The 20,030-nt window shown below is 36.7% G+C and overlaps 3 protein-coding genes and 1 long non-coding RNA gene across 4 annotated transcripts; 1 reads left to right on the top strand and 3 right to left on the bottom strand.

Annotated features, from left to right (window-relative positions):
• Positions 1–6,592: 6,592 nt before the first annotated feature.
• LOC119070016 (bile salt-activated lipase-like) lies at positions 6,593–10,815 on the bottom strand. The gene is made up of 2 exons (XM_037174296.1): positions 10,267–10,815; positions 6,593–6,929 (listed from the first exon to the last, which is right to left on the bottom strand). The coding sequence occupies exons 1-2, from the start codon at positions 10,771–10,773 to the stop codon at positions 6,684–6,686; spliced, it is 753 nt and encodes a 250-aa protein (XP_037030191.1). The 5' UTR covers positions 10,774–10,815; the 3' UTR covers positions 6,593–6,683.
• Positions 10,816–13,497: 2,682 nt separating this feature from the next.
• LOC119070019 (guanine nucleotide-binding protein G(s) subunit alpha isoforms XLas-like) lies at positions 13,498–14,229 on the bottom strand. The gene has a single exon (XM_037174300.1). It carries the CDS (start codon positions 14,227–14,229, stop codon positions 13,498–13,500), a length of 732 nt encoding a protein of 243 aa, XP_037030195.1.
• A 1,809-nt stretch (positions 14,230–16,038) lies between these two features.
• Positions 16,039–17,509, bottom strand: LOC119070020. The gene is made up of 3 exons (XM_037174301.1): positions 17,250–17,509; positions 16,638–17,060; positions 16,039–16,576 (listed from the first exon to the last, which is right to left on the bottom strand). The coding sequence occupies exons 1-3, from the start codon at positions 17,507–17,509 to the stop codon at positions 16,039–16,041; spliced, it is 1,221 nt and encodes a 406-aa protein (XP_037030196.1).
• Positions 17,510–19,643: 2,134 nt separating this feature from the next.
• LOC119070033 lies at positions 19,644–20,030 on the top strand. The gene is made up of 2 exons (XR_005086449.1): positions 19,644–19,727; positions 19,908–20,030. It is a non-coding gene; the product is annotated as an uncharacterized LOC119070033 (long non-coding RNA).

The raw sequence follows: 20,030 nt of genomic DNA on the forward strand, positions 1-20,030 counted from the left end.
GTTAAAATATGGACATTAAATCTGAAATAGTACATTGTGTGTTGTTGTACGGTTGAGAGTGTATGGGGCCATTTAAAACGGTCAGTAAATAATGATAGTAATTAGTGAAATAAATTGGTCCTCACTTTTGCATGCAACCAGGGCACTCTGGAAAACGAGTTTCGAAACGATTTTCGTTAATCGTAGTTTGTTGTTTGATTTTGATAAGGACTAATTACTGCAATCTGTTAGGATTGGAATTTAGGGAATGGAACAGTGTAACGCAATACGTATTTCGTTCGCCCCATTTATATTGTGGAGCAATAAATAAATCGGTGTTTTCATATTCGAACTCAAGTAAATCAAATATGTCGATTTTTTATTTAATTCGCCTGTAGCAATTTACTCCAAACAGATATACGCGGCAGCAAAATATTTTATAAAAGTGATAGCACGTTAAATTTTGCCTTAAAAAAAACTGACCTGCACGGATGGATGCAAACAAAGCACCTAGCAGGGTAATAGAGGTTTTTACACGTCAAATAGAGTAGTTTTTTGATACCAATAATACCATTAGCAGCCTTAATGGTAATTTTGCAATGAAAAAAAGGTATGGAAAGATTCGCATACTTCGATTAAAGTACTACTTTATTTTTTTTTCTATTACCCTGCTAGGTGCTTTGATGCAAATCAATACAATTTTTCATTTGTTTTGCTCTTTACCAGTCTAATATGTACAATTTTTATCCGTCTCTCAGTTTTAGCTACTCAATCACATTGGGGTAAAAATCACTGAGAGTAATGTTAAGAATGTCATCGGTGTTCGGCCGCGGCAAACAATAAGCGACTCGTTTTTTGTCAGCTACACTATTGGTTGACTCATAGACACTATCTCATATTTAATTAATATTAAAACATCAACCAAAATTTAAATTATTTTCTGTTTTATTTTAACCAAAAAAACAAATAAATTACTTCTGTATTACAACAACAACATAAAATTAGTTTAACGAATTCTAAGCGGCAGGAACTGGCACTTCCTCAACTTCAGGAATTGGAGCTTCACTGGCGTCAGGAATCGGTGCGTCACCAGTATCCGGAATCGGTGCGTCACCAGTATCTGTTATCGGTGCGTCACCAGTGTCTGGTATCGGTGCGTCACCAGTGTCTGGTATCGGTGCGTCACCAGTATCTGGTATCGGTGCGTCACCAGTGTCAGGAATTGGAGCGCCACCAATGTCAGGAATTGGAGCTTTGCCGAGGAGTAATTTTAATAATGCATTCAATAATCCTTTTGGGACTGGAATATCATCAATAGCTGGAACGGCGTCAGTTTCTGGAATGGCGTCAGTTGCTGGAACAGCGTCAGTTGCTGGAACAGCGTCAGCTGCTGGAACAGCGTCAGCTGCTGGAACAGCGTCAGCTGCTGGAACAGCGTCAGCTGCTGGAACAGCGTCAGCTGCTGGAACAGCGTCAGCTGCTGGAACAGCGTCAGTTGCTGGAACGGCATCAGTTGCTGGAATGGCGTCAGTCGCTGGTGGATCCACACTCAAAACTGCGTCGAGAGCAGCGACACAGAAAAATAGACAGATGAGAAACTTCATTTTTTCGGTTTTTGGTAAGCGATTCTTTTTAGTTTGAAAATAAATTGGATTGTGATACATTCAGTTGTTAATCCACGGCTTTTATACCGGTAATATTACCATTACAAATAAACGAATAAGAATTGAAATATTATTTTGCTTTTTTCACTGAAGCAGCAACTGAATAAATATTTTGAAACCCAATTTTGGAATTGAAATATTTTAATGAATTAGTTATCAAACTAACAGACAAAACTGATTCATGAAAATATTTTGATTTTGATGACACAAAAACAAGAAACATTTCCATCATCTGTTCATTAATTCAATCTTACGTAAGCGTAATGAACCAGATGGTTAACTCAACAGAAATTTTGTCATTTATAAATGAACAATCATTGTTACTGTATAATGAAGGAATGTGACTGAAGGGAGATTTGTGACAAGTTGTTATGATATAGGAAAAATCCAGCTAATATTTATATTATTACCTGGACTGTAAGTCATGGATCTTACACCAGCAAATCTCTAATCTTTCCAAAAAGTTTCTAACGATAGTACCTTACATCCGTGGTTGCATTGTTTTATTTTGACGAGTGGGACGATTTTTAGACCCGTACGAAGTACTGGGGTCTTATAGGTTTACGCATACGTTTGTAACACGTCGAATTGGACTCCCTGAGTAAGGGGAAACCTATTGTGGTTGTCTAGAGATGCCAAATCCGCGAAAAAAAAATGTCCGTCTGTCCGTCTGTCCGTCTGTCTGTCTGCACGATAACTTGAGTAAAACGCATCCGATTTTGAAAATTCTTTTTTTTCCCGTTTGGTAATGTCAAAAGACAGGCTAAGTTCGAAGATGAGTGATTTTGGATCGACCCCTCCCGAGCTGTGGCCCAATAAGTGCTTTACGGTTTTTCAAAGATATCTCCGGACATTTAAACGTTAAACTTGTAAGTGATACGTCAAATAAAAGGTATTTACAATACCGATCGACAAAAAAAAAGTTTATGGAAATCGGATGACCGAGTCGTGAGTTAGACCCCTTGGTGTGGAACAGGCACAGGGCGGCAAGCAGTTTTTGCTTGTAGGTCGGCCACATTTGAACATATTTCGTTCGTTTTAGCTTTATTAGATAGGTATTGACCGTACCAATCAGGGAAAAAAAAGTTTATGAAATTATGTTCTCCAGAGCGTGAGCTAGGTCTCTTGGAGTGAGCTCTTATCTGGCTACTCGGCCGTACAGTGAACGTGAAGTATTTTGTCAATATCTCGAGTAAATTTTGACCGAATTTCATGAATTTTTTTTTGTTTGAAAGGTATTAACGAATGTAAAGCGTCGGTACTATTTCCGGTCTCCTAACAAAATGGCTGCCGGCGGCCATATTGGATTTTATTAAAAGTGATATAAAGTGGGAAAAATGATGCTTAGAGAGTTTCTGTTAACATGGAAATAATGTGTTAAGTGTGAGGGGTTTCAGGAATTCCATATATGGACATCTATATATACCTATATACAGCTATATTGAGCTATATACAGGCATATAGAGCTATATAATAGCATATTCCTCTGTGAAATGTTTATTTATAGTGAAATATAGTTAAATATAGCGGTATATAGCTGTTTAAATAGGAATTTATGAAATTTGTCTTCGTACGGGGCTGTCTATATTGCCTCCGGCAATTTAGTTGTATATGATAACAAGGCAAAGAGTGGATAATGTAAGTGATTTTAAAGGGAGAATAGTTTTTCAGCAGAGGAGAAAATGAAGTAAGAGAAATGAAGAGTTTCACATTAAAGGCTTTTGATACGAATAGGTGTTTCGTACGGGTCGGCGTTAGCTATGTTTTTTATATACATATTTATTTTATTCACTCAAGTTTATTTATCAGTTTTCACAAATAATTCAGCTTACAATAAATGCAATAAATTTACAGCCATTTGGGCTTTTTCAAATTTAAACATGGGATTTCAATATAATTTGCTTATGGGCTTGACAGTTCGGAAAAGTGAGTTTAATTTTTTTAATAAATTGAATTTCAATATGGTAAACCCTTTTAGATTGAAAAAAGACGTGAGAAACAATCAATATTATAGTTTTTTTAATGCCAAAACTTTACTTAACCTAAGGAGACAACTAAAGCTGTTGTTATCAAATCACAATTGAGTCAGAAAAAGGCTCGTTTTCTTTGTTTTTTTTTTGTTTTTTTTTTTTTTTTTTTAATATCATTATTAGCATCAGATAATATTTTAGTATGTGAATGAGTCTATAATGACAATAGTTTGGAATCGAGACCCCTCAACAACGAGTGCGGGGCTTTGTAACAACAATTGACAATGACATATGAAAAGTTACAAAATTTACAAATAACAGAGTTATCATGTAAATAGGTCTTGCGAAGCGCTCCTACAGATAAGCCGTGAAGGTGCACGTTAAGCCTCGGGACTTTCGTAACTTCGCGCAATTTCTCAGTAGAGATGAATTTGTAATTCTCTCTTGACCTTCTAAAATTTATTGCCATACGGAGACATTTATTTTCAAAAAGTTTCAACCTCTTAACCAAGTACCACATCGTTTCTGAACATTTTGGTATCTGGTCTAATTTGTTTCAATCTATTCATGAAAATCCAAACTACTTATTTCCAATTTCAGCCAAGGATCCTTGAGATTACTTCGAAAGTATGCCCTTCTCAACCGCTTCTTCTTGGCAATGCAATCCCTCAGGTATGGTCAAAAATGATTCACATTGGTGAAGCATTTCTTATAGGAATAGATTCCTCCATTCCCAAACTAATCACTCTCGTCAAATGTTCAACACAAGAATCTTCGTCATTGGCATCATTGAGTGGTCCCATACGCACCCACGACCTCTTTAAATCTATCCCAATTCGCGCTCTTGAACATGAAATGCCGAACTGGGACCAATGATCCTACAAACTTTTAACTTATTTGGTTACGTTTTTGTTACAATTATAAAAATCTATTGAGAAAATATCAGTCACCCAAAAGGTGCATTAGACAAAAAAAAATAGTTGAAGATATGAAAATTTGTGTCCACACATCAAATAATTTAACTTGGTGCTAAATCGCTTAGTTCTCTTCTTTCAATCAATTGTATTCAATTTGACCATAATTAGTGATCTTTAATTAGTAATCATCCGTCCATAATTCCTTTCGCCTTCTCGCACGTCCGTCGCCATGTAAATAAATAACTAACACACTAACGCTAAATTAAGTTGGAAAGCCGTCCTTAGGCTAAACACTTGCTGCAAGTGAAATATTATTATTATATTCGTAATTTGTAATTTTTTTAATAATAAAGTTCGTTAAGTTAAGTTAAGTCATCCGTCCACAATATTTAAATGATTAAAAGTTATTTGTAAACTAAATTTTGGTAAAATAAAATGTAAAGAAAAAAAAAAGAATAAATAATTTTCATAATTTATAAAATTGTCCTTTCCTCCCGGACCTACTCTTACTTCACGTATTGTTAGTTAAAAATGTTATTTTAGAACAAAAGAAATGGTTAAGTTTAAAGATTTCATACATATTGTTTTCTAATGGATTTTTAATTTAACCAAAAATTTGTCCCTTCTAAGTACATTCGACAAAGTATTTTTTTCCTCAAATTATTCATTTCAGACGCAGAATGCGTCACCACAAGAGATATCAGTTACTTTGTAAGTTAAAACACAAAGAGGTGCGTCACCCTGATTTTATATAATATTGACAATTATGACGATTTTTTTTATGTGATAAATATTTCATTAAAAATATTGTCCACAGTTGAGCGCACTTGGAAACTGCCCCCAAGGCCCTGCCTGTGCCCTCTTTTCTTCCCGTAGGAATCGGCGAGGATGAGTTGGGTCCGAAATGTGTCAATTTTAAGGAGAGTTTGCTTATAACTGATACACATACACAATGATCCCGTAAAAACGGTTTCTCATCGCCTTACAAGAAGTTAGGTTAATTGATCACCTATCACATGATCGCTAATCCGAAAGAAATTCAAAACTAATGCGAACTATGTACTACAACGTATACCGGCGGCAATGAGTGGTAAAACAAGACACATTCGCCACACATGTGTGTGCTATGCAAATGGATCAAGTAAAGACACCTATCTTACCAGTGGAGAGTTCACATTAGATTCGAATTTCTTTGCAAAGTTAGCTGTTACACACTTTCCTATGGCGTCGCATCCATACCAAACATAATGTGGCAATTTCAAGGAGAGTTTGCTAATAACGGATACACAATGACCTCGTATAAACGGTTTCTCATCGCCTTACAAGGAGTTAGGTTAATTGATCACCTATCACATGATCGCTAATCCGAAAGAAATTCAAAACTAATGCGAACTATGTACTACAACGTATACCGGCGGCAATGAGTGGTAAAACAAGACACATTCGCCACACATGTGTGTGATATGCAAATGGATCAAGTAAAGACATCTATCTTACCAGTGGAGAGTTCACATTAGATTCGAATTTCTTTGCAAAGTTAGCTGTTACACACTTTCCTATGGCGTCGCATCCATACCAAACATAATGTGGCAATTTCAAGGAGAGTTTGCTAATAACGGATACACAATGACCTCGTATAAACGGTTTCTCATCGCCTTACAAGGAGTTAGGTTAATTGTTTGTGTGCCACACATAGTGTGGCGCGGCGTGTGAACATAAATATCATCATTTGACCAAACCTTAAACCACCAATTCTTTGAATCTCAACATCGTTCCCAACTATCCAACCCTAATCGAAATTTCCCGTGAAGGCGAGGCGTGGCTGGGTTTTAAGATTTAAGAGTCAATTCGCCAAAACTTCGAACAGTTGGGATTCAAGCTGACGGCGATCCAATCGAGCAATGGCTCAAAGGAATCGTCGTTCAATTCTGAGAATATCGTGGAACAACTTTGTTCCCGAAAAAATTTTCTTGGGCTGTCATATGGCCCTTAAGATTTTTAGCGTGTGTTCTGAGGGCTAATGGGAAGGGGATATTAATTTTAAAACATCAACCAAAATTTGAATTATTTTTTGTTTTATTTTAACGAAGAAGACGAATAAATTACTTATAATCTGCATTACTACGACAAACATAAAGTTAGTCTAACTAATTTTAAGCTGCAGGAACTGGCGTCTCATCAACCTCAGGAATTGGAACTTCACTGGCGTCAGGAATTGGTGCGTCACCAGTATCTGGAATCGGTGCGTCACCAGTATCTGGAATCGGTGCGTCACCAGCATCTGGAATCGGTGCGTCACCAGTATCCGCAATTGGAGCGTTACCAATGTCAGGAATCGGAGCGTCACCAATGTCAGGAATTGGAGCGTCACCAATGTCAGGAATTGGAGCGTCACCAATGTCAGGAATTTGAGCGTCACCAATATCAGGAATTAGAGCTTTGCCAAAGAGTGCTGTTAATAATGCATTCAATAATCCTTTTGGAACTGGAATGTCGTCAGTTGCTGGAATATCATCAATAGCTGGAACGGCGTCAGTTGCTGGAATAGCGTCAGTTGATGGTGCAGCGTCAGTTGCTGGTACAGCATCGGTTTTTGGTACTGCATTAGTTGCTGGTAGAGCATCGGTTGCTGGTGCAGCGTCAGTTGCTGGTGCAGCGTCAGTTGCTGGTGCAACGTCAGTTGCCGGTGGATCCACACTCAAAACTGCATCGAAAGCGGCGACACAGAAAAACAGACAAATAAGAAACTTCATATTTGGTTTCGGATTTTGGTAAGCGATTCTTTTTAGTTTGAAACGATATTGGATTGTGATACATTCCACTGCCTTTCTGCGGCTTTTATACCTTTAACATTACCATCAGAAGTAAACGAAAAAGAATTGAAAAATTTGCTTGCTTTTTTCACTTAATAGAAGCGACAACTGAATAAATATTTTGGAATTGAAATATTTTAATTAGTTATCAAACTGGCAAAACTGATTCATGAAAATATTTTGATTTTCATGACACGAAAACAAGAAATATTTCCATCATCTGTTTATTAGTTCAATTAACATACTATTAAGCGTCGAAGGAAAAATTCTACGTCATTATTCATGTGAAATTGTGGAATAAAAGCAAAGAAAATGAACCAGACGGTTTATTTAATAGCAAAATTTTATTGAAAAAAAGATGACATTTTAATGTGAGTCATTTTTCTGTAATTTATGAAAATGCATAGTTTATCAGTCGAGAAGAGTTATTCCGCAACGCATCACATATTTCTTTCGATAATGCATGTAACGAAGTAGAAAAAGATTCTAATTATGCTACATTTTTATGAACTTTTGAGCATTCATTCCTAAATTCTTCGCTCTCTAAAGAGCCAATTTAAAAAAAATGGTAAACATGATTCAACCGGCTTAGTATCTAAAAAACGAAATAGCAAATTGTATGAGTTCGAAACTATTGATATGCTGACCTTCTACGCAAGCATTTGTGAATTCAATCTATTGTTTTAAAAAAATTGCAAGCGACAAACCTCTCAGTTTAATTCCTAAAGTTGGTTTATACACTACTACCACAAAAGCTACATTCATTACAACAAGTGCCAGTACCTTCATCATTTTGATGTAAGCATGTAAAGGAAAATGTTTTTTTACAGTGTTTTACATTTGTATGATACACTGTCCAGTTTCAGCACTCTATTTAGAGTACCACTCATGCTTGAAGTGTGCTGTATTGTCTTAAAGCCTAACTTCATTTTCCCGTAGTATTTCACAAAAACGAAAATTTCCTTAAATTAATATAAATATTTTCTTGCTCCATTTTTTCTTTTTGTTTTAATATGTTTACGGTTATGATTCAGTAGTCCTTTTAATGATCGTTATATTATTCACTAGTTCTCTGAGCTTAGCACATTTATAGAATTGGAGTTGCGTTAGTTGTCGTTGTTGTTTTTCTTAAAATAATTGTATGATCTCACTCAACAACCAACAACAAAAACCAAACGCATGAAAAATCCTTCATTTTGCACTAGACAAGCAACAGGTGACTAAAACAATTTACGGTAAAAACCAACCGGTAAAAGTGTAAAACGTCAGTGCCAACAAAACGACCGAAAGTTTTGTCATCCGTTGTACCCATTGAATCGTCGCCATCATCATCCATGTACCGATGAAGTATAAGGACATTGATAAAAGTTTCACATCCGTTGTCGATGTAGTTGATTTTACGCTATTTTCCGCTGTCGAAGTCAAATCACCAATGCTCAGCGGCCACCCAACGAAGCAGACGACCAAAGCTGTTGCTTCAAATTTAAATAGTCTTTGCTGTTTGCCGTGATACACTCTAACGTCACGTATACCTATGACCAGTGCTAAGACAATGTTGGTACCAGTCGGCGTAAAGAACTCGAATAAAAGTGGCAGTTTTGCTGGTATGTCGTCAACATCGGCAAATGTAAAGAAAAGATCGTCGAAGACGATCGAAGTTTTCCAATGACAGTTTACTGAAACTGCTGAAACATGGAAAGAAAATGTTGAACCAATTTACTGTTAAAAAAGAAGAAAGTCGTACATCAATTTGAAAAGTCGGAAGTATCCGCTTCGAATCGAATATTTTAAAAACAGGTATGGCACAGATGATTTGCAAATTTTCAGATGAAATGTGTATTGCCTGTGAAGAATATTTTATCTTAAAGACTACCCATTTAAATTAGAAAATGTTTTGTATTTATGCTATTTGGAGTATAGTTCCTAAAATTCCAGATGCATTTCCTCTTTGAATTGTCAAACTCATTTTGCTTACAAGAAATGATTTTGCGTATTTATTTCTGTTTTTAGAATGTCAAACTAGTCCTAATCTTGTTGTGATTTCAATTCGATGCAAAATTGAAATCGTTATTTGTTTAACGAGTGAAGAAAAGTTGGAAATTGCAAGTCGAGGTTGTTCTTTGTAGCGCAGCGAAGGCCACAAATCATTCGAAGAAAACGCAATTTCCATTTTTTTACGATATAAGCACAAAGTTTTTCACAACAAAGGCTTCCGCAGTTTCAGCCTAGGGTAGAAAATAACTATTTATTCCCCTGCATTGCGAAAAATATTATTTCTTTTTTAAATATTTGAATTTGCCATATTGCTGTCATGCTCATGAGTTTTTGAGTTTGATTACTTAGTTTTACCGTTTTACAGACAAAAAATGTTAGTCTCATCCTCGGCTGATCACTATGTACCGTCTTCATTTTACCTACTAACCTTTCGAGTTAGTTTTTTGTTAGCTGCACTTTTGATTAGGGACTCTTTTTTACATTAGATCTGATTTTAATATTTTTATTTACTACGCTACATACAGCTTCTTTTCGATCACAGTTACTTCTTATTTCTTACATAATATTCAATATATTGAAACTTTGGTACACTCGACACGTAAAAAATAGACTTGTAGAGTGTATTCTAAGGGCTTAAAACCAAATCGAGAACCAAAATTTGAATTAATTTTTTTTTGTTTTATTTTAACCAAAAAACGAATAAATTACTTCTAATCTGCATTACAACGATAACATAAAATTTATTTAACAAATTCTAAGCGGCAGGAACTGGCGCCTCATCAATCTCAGGAATTGCAGCTCCACTGGCGTCAGGAATTGGTGCGTCACCAGTGTCTGGAATCGGTGCGTCACCAGTATCTGGAATCGGTGCGTCACCAGTATCTGGAATCGGTGCGTCACCAGTATCTGGAATCGGTGCGTCACTAATGTCAGGAATTGGAGCATCACCTACATCAGGAATTGGAGCTTTGCCGAGAAGTAGTTTTAATAATGCATTCAATAATCCTTTTGGGACTGGAATAGCGTCAGTTGCTGGAATAGCGTCAGTTGTTGGAATAGCGTCAGTTGCTTGAATAGCATCAGTTGCTGGAATAGCGTCAGTTGCTGGAATAGCGTCAGTTGCTGGAATAGCGTCAGTTGATGGTACAGCGTCAGTTGATGGTACAGCGTCAGTTGATGGTACAGCGTCAGTTGATGGTACAGCGTCAGTTGAAGGTACAGCGTCAGTTGATGGTACAGCGTCAGTTGATGGTACAGCGTCAGTTGCTGGGACAGCGTCAGTTGCTGGTACGGCATCGGTTGCCGGTGGATCCACACTCAATACTGCATCGAAAGCGGCGACAAAGAAAAACAGACAAATGATAAACTTCATTTTTGTTTCGGATATTGGTAAGCGATTCTTTTTAGTTTGAAACGAAATTGGATTGTGATACATTCAACTGCCGTTCTACGGCTTTTATACCTTTAACAGTACCATTAAATTTGCTTGCTTTTTTCACTTAATAGAAGCGACAACTGAATAAATATTTTGGAATTGAAATATTTTAATTAGTTATCAAACTGGCAAAACTGATTCATGAAAATATTTTGATTTTCATGACACGAAAACAAGAAATATTTCCATCATCTGTTTATTAGTTCAATTAACATACTATTAAGCGTCGAAGGAAAAATTCTACGTCATTATTCATGTGAAATTGTGGAATAAAAGCAAAGAAAATGAACCAGACGGTTTATTTAATAGCAAAATTTTATTGAAAAAAAGATGACATTTTAATGTGAGTCATTTTTCTGTAATTTATGAAAATGCATAGTTTATCAGTCGAGAAGAGTTATTCCGCAACGCATCACATATTTCTTTCGATAATGCATGTAACGAAGTAGAAAAAGATTCTAATTATGCTACATTTTTATGAACTTTTGAGCATTCATTCCTAAATTCTTCGCTCTCTAAAGAGCCAATTTAAAAAAAATGGTAAACATGATTCAACCGGCTTAGTATCTAAAAAACGAAATAGCAAATTGTATGAGTTCGAAACTATTGATATGCTGACCTTCTACGCAAGCATTTGTGAATTCAATCTATTGTTTTAAAAAAATTGCAAGCGACAAACCTCTCAGTTTAATTCCTAAAGTTGGTTTATACACTACTACCACAAAAGCTACATTCATTACAACAAGTGCCAGTACCTTCATCATTTTGATGTAAGCATGTAAATGAAAATGTTTTTTACAGTGTTTTACATTTGTATGATACACTGTCCAGTTTCAGCACTCTATTTAGAGTACCACTCATGCTTGAAGTGTGCTGTATTGTCTTAAAGCCTAACTTCATTTTCCCGTAGTATTTCACAAAAACGAAAATTTCCTTAAATTAATATAAATATTTTCTTGCTCCATTTTTTCTTTTTGTTTTAATATGTTTACGGTTATGATTCAGTAGTCCTTTTAATGATCGTTATATTATTCACTAGTTCTCTGAGCTTAGCACATTTATAGAATTGGAGTTGCGTTAGTTGTCGTTGTTGTTTTTCTTAAAATAATTGTATGATCTCACTCAACAACCAACAACAAAAACCAAACGCATGAAAAATCCTTCATTTTGCACTAGACAAGCAACAGGTGACTAAAACAATTTACGGTAAAAACCAACCGGTAAAAGGGTAAAACGTCAGTGCCAACAAAACGACCGAAAGTTTTGTCATCCGTTGTACCCATTGAATCGTCGCCATCATCATCCATGTACCAATGAAGTATAAGGACATTGATAAAAGTTTCACATCCGTTGTCGATGTAGTTGATTTTACGCTATTTTCCGCTGTCGAAGTCAAATCACCAATGCTCAGCGGCCACCCAACGAAGCAGACGACCAAAGCTGTTGCTTCAAATTTAAATAGTCTTTGCTGTTTGCCGTGATACACTCTAACGTCACGTATACCTATGACCAGTGCTAAGACAATGTTGGTACCAGTCGGCGTAAAGAACTCGAATAAAAGTGGCAGTTTTGCTGGTATGTCGTCAACATCGGCAAATGTAAAGAAAACATCGTCGAAGACGATCGAAGTTTTCCAATGACAGTTTACTGAAACTGCTGAAACATGGAAAGAAAATGTTGAACCAATTTACTGTTAAAAAAGAAGAAAGTCGTACATCAATTTGAAAAGTCGGAAGTATCCGCTTCGAATCGAATATTTTAAAAACAGGTATGGCACAGATGATTTACAAATTTTCAGATGAAATGTGTATTGCCTGTGAAGAATATTTTATCTTAAAGACTACCCATTTAAATTAGAAAATGTTTTGTATTTATGCTATTTGGGGTATAGTTCCTAAAATTCCAGATGCATTTCCTCTTTGAATTGTCAAACTCATTTTGCTTACAAGAAATGATTTTGCGTATTTATTTCTGTTTTTAGAATGTCAAACTAGTCCTAATCTTGTTGTGATTTCAATTCGATGCAAAATTGAAATCGTTATTTGTTTAACGAGTGAAGAAAAGTTGGAAATTGCAAGTCGAGGTTGTTCTTTGTAGCGCAGCAAAGGCCACAAATCATTCGAAGAAAACGCAATTTCCATTTTTTTACGATATAAGCACAAAGTTTTTCACAACAAAGGCTTCCGCAGTTTCAGCCTAGGGTAGAAAATAACTATTTATTCCCCTGCATTGCGAAAAATATTATTTCTTTTTTAAATATTTGAATTTTCCATATTGCTGTCATGCTCATGAGTTTTTGAGTTTGATTACTTAGTTTTACCGTTTTACAGACAAAAAATGTTAGTCTCATCCTCGGCTGATCACTATGTACCGTCTTCATTTTACCTACTAACCTTTCGAGTTAGTTTTTTGTTAGCTGCACTTTTGATTAGGGACTCTTTTTTACATTAGATCTGATTTTAATATTTTTATTTACTACGCTACATACAGCTTCTTTTCGATCACAGTTACTTCTTATTTCTTCAATAATATGCAATATATTGAAACTTTGTTACACTCGACACGTAAAAAAGAGACTTGTAGAGTGTATTCTAAGGGCTTAAAACCAAATAGAGAACCAAAATTTGAATTATTTTGTTGTTGTTTTATTTTAACCAAAAAACGAATAAATTACTTCTAATCTGTCTGCATTACAACGATAACATCAAATTTATTTAACAAATTCTAAGCGGCAGGAACTGGCGCCTCATCAATCGCAGGAATTGCAGCTCCACTGGCGTCAGGAATTGGTGCGTCACCAGTGTCTGGAATCGGTGCGTCACCAGTATCTGGAATCGGTGCGTCACTAATGTCAGGAATTGGAGCATCACCTACATCAGGAATTGGAGCTTTGCCGAGGAGTAGTTTTAATAATGCATTCAATAATCCTTTTGGGACTGGAATAGCGTCAGTTGCTGGAATAGCGTCAGTTGCTGGAATAGCGTCAGTTGCTGGAATAGCGTCAGTTGCTGGAATAGCGTCAGTTGCTGGAATAGCGTCAGTTGCTGGAATAGCGTCAGTTGCTGGAATAGCGTCAGTTGCTGGAATAGCGTCAGTTGCTGGAATAGCGTCAGTTGCTGGAATAGCGTCAGTTGCTGGAATAGCGTCAGTTGCTGGAATAGCGTCAGTTGCTGGAATAGCGTCAGTTGCTGGAATAGCGTCAGTTGATGGTACAGCGTCAGTTGATGGTACAGCGTCAGTTGATGGTACAGCGTCAGTTGATGGTACAGCGTCAGTTGATGGTACAGCGTCAGTTGATGGTACAGCGTCAGTTGATGGTACAGCGTCAGTTGATGGTACAGCGTCAGTTGATTGTACAGCGTCAGTTGCTGGGACGGCATCGGTTGCCGGTGGATCCACACTCAATACTGCATCGAGAGCGGCGACAAAGAAAAACAGACAAATGATAAATTTCATTTTTGTTTCGGATATTGGTGAGCGATTCTTTTTTGTTTGAAACGAAATTGGATTGTGATACATTTAACTGCTGTTCTACGGCTTTTATACCTTTAACAGTAGCATTACAAGTAAAAGAAAAAGAATTGAAAATTTTGTTTGCTTTTTTCACTTAATAGAAGCGACAACTGAATAAATATTTTGGAATTGAAATGTTTTAATAGTTATCAAACTGGCAAAACTGATTCATGAAAATATTTTGATTTTGATGACAAAAAAACAAGAAATATTTCCATCATCTGTTTATTAGTTCAATTAACATACTGTAAGCGTCGAAGGAAAAATTCTACGTCATTATTCATGTAAAATTGTGGAATAATAAGCAGTGAAATGAACCAGACGGTTTATTTAATAGCAAAATTTTATTGAAAAAAAGATGAAATTTTAATGTGAGTCATTTTTCTGTAATTTATGAAAATGCATAGTTTATCAGTCGAGAAGAGTTATTCCGCAACGCATCACATATTTCTTTCGATAATGCATGTAACGAAGTAGAAGAAAATTCTAATTATGCTACAATTTTATGAACCTTTGAGCATTCATTCCTAAATGCTTCGCTCTCCAAAGAGCCAATTTAAAAAAAATGGTAAACATGATTCAACCTGAGTTCGAAACTATTGATATGCCGACCTTCTACGCAAGCATTTGTGAATTCAATCTATTGTTTTAAAAAAATTGTCAGCGACAAACCTCTTAGTTTAATTCCTAAAGTTGGTTTATACACTACTATCACAAAAGCTACATTCATTACAACAAGTGCCAGTAACTTCATCATTTTGATGTAAGCATGTATATGAAAATGTTTTTTTTACAGTGTTTTAAATTTGTATGATACACTGTCCAGTTTCAGCACTCTATTTAGAGTACCACTCATGCTTGAAGTGTGCTGTCTTGTCTATAGATAGATAGATTTTATTTCACCTCCAAAAACTGGCTGAATAAATTTACATTTTTAAATTACAACAATTTTACAACTTACATACTAACGTCAATCTGTAAAACACTCTTAAACTTACTAAACAACAACATCACATTTAGCATCACCGTTAGTCATTCATTTTAAGTACTTCCATAATTTTCCTTCTGAACACAACTCTACTACCACTGCTTTGCACGACATTTTTAAATTCATTAACGAGCCTAACTAATCGCGCCACGGGCTGTTCGTACAAATAGTTAGAGTTGTACCGCGGTTCCTTCAACAACTTTAAGGTCGAACTACGGAAGTCATACTCACTGTCATTGCGAAGAAACTTCGACGAAATCAAACTGTCCACAACATCACCTTTGAAAATATCATACGCCATCATCGAATCTGTAAGAATTTGCATTCCGTCGACTATTTAAGTAAGTAAATAACAAACTGTTTTTGTATAGATTCGATGTCGTCCCTATATACGTCCGATGATGGATTCCATATTGTTGATGCAAACTCCAATCTGGATCTAACGTAAGCCTTGTACAGTATTTGTTGCGGCAACCAACAATTTGACGACATTTTCAAGTTGTTAGCTCGATGTAAAGTCCTAGATGAAACCATCTGTTCATCCAAGGTCGCTAATTTCCTCTTTTCTTCTTTTCTCTCAAGAACATGATCACCTATTGTATATTCTGTTTCGATGAATGAAGCATTGTCCCGATAGATGCTGAATACGTAACATTAATTGATTGAAATATAACCGATTTTCGTCACACCATTTTCTTACGTTGATGTCTTGAATAATTGCCGCCAATTTGACATCATCAGCAAATAGCGATGTTTTCACATGTTTAACGACCTTGATATTCGATGAATACGGTGAAGGCCAATAGACCAAGTGAACTTTTCGGTGGCACTCCAGATGGTGACTCGAAGATTCTAGACTTTTCTATCTCAATTTGTACGTAATTTGTCCTTCCAACTAAATATTGCCAAATCCATCTCGTTGTTTTTTTGCCAACACCAAATGAAGCGAACTTGATTATCAATTTCCGTATCCAGACCTTGTCAAATGCTGCCTTAAAGTCACCATAAAATAAGTCCACTTGACAACGTCGCTCGATTGCATCATACGCCAGTACTGACAAATTCAATAAATTTGTTACAATAAATCTTTTGTAACGAAAACCATGCTGCACATCTGATAGTCGCGGTTGAACCACTAGTCCAGTTTTGCACTTGACGGCCATTTCTTGCACTTTCATTGCTATCGGTTGAATCGCCACGACTCTATAATTTTTAACTTCCGCCCTATCACCTTTCCTCTTGGTACCGGTATACAATTCTCGATATCTTAATTGCAGCCGGTATTTTGCCCTCGTGGAACGTCTTTTGATATAATAACCAAATAGGCCATACGAACGCAGTTGAACACTTTTTCACTACCAACGGTTTAATTTCATCTGGCCCAGCTCCACTGCTCAACTTCAACGATTTTATTGCATTCTCTACATCAAACAAATATACTTCAATATCAACCGAATCGCTTGAAGCTACAAAAGCGTCGTCGAATTCCCAAGGTTCTTCATCATTGACATAAATAGATTCGAAATACTCCGCAAACAAATCCACAATTTCGTTCGTCGTTCTACCCACTCTGTCACCATAACTCATCTGATTCGGATATGCGTCGATGCCTCCATTGATTCTGGCAAATTTCCAAAATGCGGCTGGATCATTCTTGATGTTTTCCTGAATTCTGATGAGGTGGTCGTGCTGCAATCGATCGTTTAGTTTATTGAAATCCTTAAGCGCTATTTCATACTCCAAGGTCAATGCACCATTACATTTACGTTTGAACAATTTGTCGCGCCTATGTTTCAAATGTTGAAGTTCGGATGTCCACCATTTCGGTTAGTTACTGTATTTTTTCACTCTAATCGTTGGTACTTTCTGGTCAATAACGTGTTTCACTGTTCGGGCGAAAAATGCATACGCTGAATCGAGATCTCGCCAACTAAATTCATGCTAAAAATTTATAGCTTCCAGTTGTGCACTCAACCGATCATAATGTCCATTATTGTAGCAGTAAATCGTTTTCACCTCCACATTACACGAATAGTCAACATTGATTTCGTACGGCTTGTGACTCGGATCCTGCTGTTCTTTCTCAATGATCGTATTTCTGTCCTCGCAAATACTGAAATCATTCGGCTCGTTCACAAACACCAAATCTAAAACATTCGACGACCTGTTGCTTATGTTTGAAATTTGTGATAGTGTCATGCTCATCATTTTGTCCAGAAATTCCAATGCACTCATTTGATACCTGGACCTATTGTTGCTGTTTGTGTCATGGGATGTATTCGGAAAATGCGGCAGATACACATTTTCGTATTCGTCGTCAGCCGTTCAGTTCAATTGATGTCATATATATTGAAATCATCAAGAACAACTATCTTGTGAGATCGATACTTTTCCACAATTATTTTGACTCGCTGATAATTCCTTGTTGCTGTTTCGCTGTTGAATACACTCATATAACAGAGGTAGATGACCAATGGCTGCGGTTTGATACACACTTCAACATCCAAATATTCACTCATTGTATCGATGTCTGCAGTACAAAAGGTGATCGGCTTGCTTTTCAGAGTGAGATGTACCGAAATTGCTACTCCTCCGGCACGCCTTGCAACTTGTAGTTTACGGTCACGTCGATATACTTCAAACGTGCTGGGGAAATATACGCTACTGGAGATTCCGTTGTCAAAGATAGTCTCCGTAAAATAGAGAAACTTGTACGGCGACAATTCAATCTTCATGCAAAAGTTTCGCTTATTCGCTATGCTACGAACATTGTTATAGAAAATCGGAAGCTTTGATACGTGGCACGGTTGGTCAGTTGAATTTCCAGATTTCGGCACTTGTGATTGAGTTGAGAAAAATGCTGTGATGAGCGGCTGACTCCTTGAATTACGACCATTGCATACGTTTTTAGAACAGGGAATTTAGGCTATTTTGTGTAGTGTCTGACTAAAACAATTTACGGTAAAAACCAACCGGAAAAAGGGTAAAAGGTTTGTGTGATGTATTGACATCAACGTCAGTGCCAACAAAACGACCGAAAGTTTTGTCATCCGTTGTACTTATTGAATCGTCGCCATTATCATCCATGTACCGAAGAAGTATAAGGACATTGATAAAAGTTTCACATCCGTTGTCGATGTAGTTGATTTGACGCTATTTTCCGCTGTCGAAGTCAAATCACCAATGCTCAGCGGCCACCCAACGAAGCAGACGACCAAAGCTGTTGCTTCAAAATTAAATAGTCTTTGCTGTTTGCTGTGACACACTACACCTATGACCAGTGCTAGTGCAATGTTGGTACCAGTCGGCGTACAGAACTCGAATAAAAGTGGCAGTTTTGCTGGTATGTCGTCGACATCGTCAAATGTAAAGTAAACGTCGTCATCAAGACGGTCGAAGTTTTCTGCAGAGACATGGAAAGAAAATTTTGAACCAATTTGAGGTTAAAAAAGAATACATCAATTTGAAAAATCGGAAGTATCCGTCTCGAATTGAATATTTTAAAAAGAGGTATGGAGAAATAGTTATTTGTTCAACGAGGGAAGAAACGTTGAAAATTGCAAGTCGATGTTGTTCTTTAGCGAAGGCCACAAATCACCTGAAGAAAAAGCAATTTCCTTTTTTTACGACATATGCACAAAGTTTTTCACAACAAAGGCTTCCGCAGTTTAAGCCTAGGGTAGAAAATGACTATTTATTCTCCTGCATTGCGAAAAATATTATTTCTTTTTTATAAATAAGGTTGAAAAATGTTACTCTCATCCTCGGCTGATCACTGTGTACTGACTTCATTTTACCTACTAATATATTGACCTATCGAGTTAATTTTACAGATTTTTGTTAGCTGCTCTTTTGATTAGGGACTCTTTTTTACATAGGATTGATTTTGATATTTTTATTTACTACATCTTTTCGATCACAGTAAGTTCTTATTTCTTCAATAATATGCAATATATTGAAACTTTGTTACACTCGACAGGCATACATGTAAAAAATAGACTTGTAGAGTGTATTCTAAGGGCTTAAAACCAAATCGAGAACCAAAATTTGAATTAACTATTTTTGTTTTATTTTAACCAAAAAACGAATAAATTACTTCTAATCTGCATTACAACGATAACATCAAATTTATTTAACAAATTCTAAGCGGCAGGAACTGGCGCCTCATCAATCGCAGGAATTGCAGCTCCACTGGCGTCAGGAATTGGTGCGTCACCAGTATCCGGAATCAGTGCGTCACCAGTATCTGGAATCGGTGCGTCACTAATGTCAGGAATTGGAGCATCACCTACATCAGGAATTGGAGCGTCATCAATATCAGGAATTGGAGCTTTGCCGAGGAGTAGTTTTAATAGTGCGTTCAATAATCCTTTTGGGACTGGAATAGCGTCAGTTGCTGAAATAGCGTCAGTTGCTGGAATAGCGTCAGTTGCTGGAATAGCGTCAGTTGCTGGTACAGCGTCAGTTGCGGGTACAGCATCAGTTGCGGGTACAGCATCAGTTGCGGGTACAGCATCAGTTGCGGGTACAGCATCAGTTGCGGGTACAGCATCAGTTGCGGGTACAGCATCAGTTGCGGGTACAGCATCAGTTGCGGGTACAGCATCAGTTGCGGGTACAGCATCAGTTGCAGGTACAGCATCAGTTGCCGGTGGATCCACACTCAAAACTGCATTGAAAGTAGCGACACAGAAAAACAGACAAATGAGAAACTTCATTTTTGTTTCGGATTTTGGTAAGCGACTCTTTTTTATTT

The sequence above is a fragment of the Bradysia coprophila genome (assembly GCF_014529535.1).
Source record: "Bradysia coprophila strain Holo2 chromosome X unlocalized genomic scaffold, BU_Bcop_v1 contig_44, whole genome shotgun sequence".
Classification (NCBI taxonomy): Eukaryota; Metazoa; Arthropoda; class Insecta; order Diptera; family Sciaridae; genus Bradysia; species Bradysia coprophila.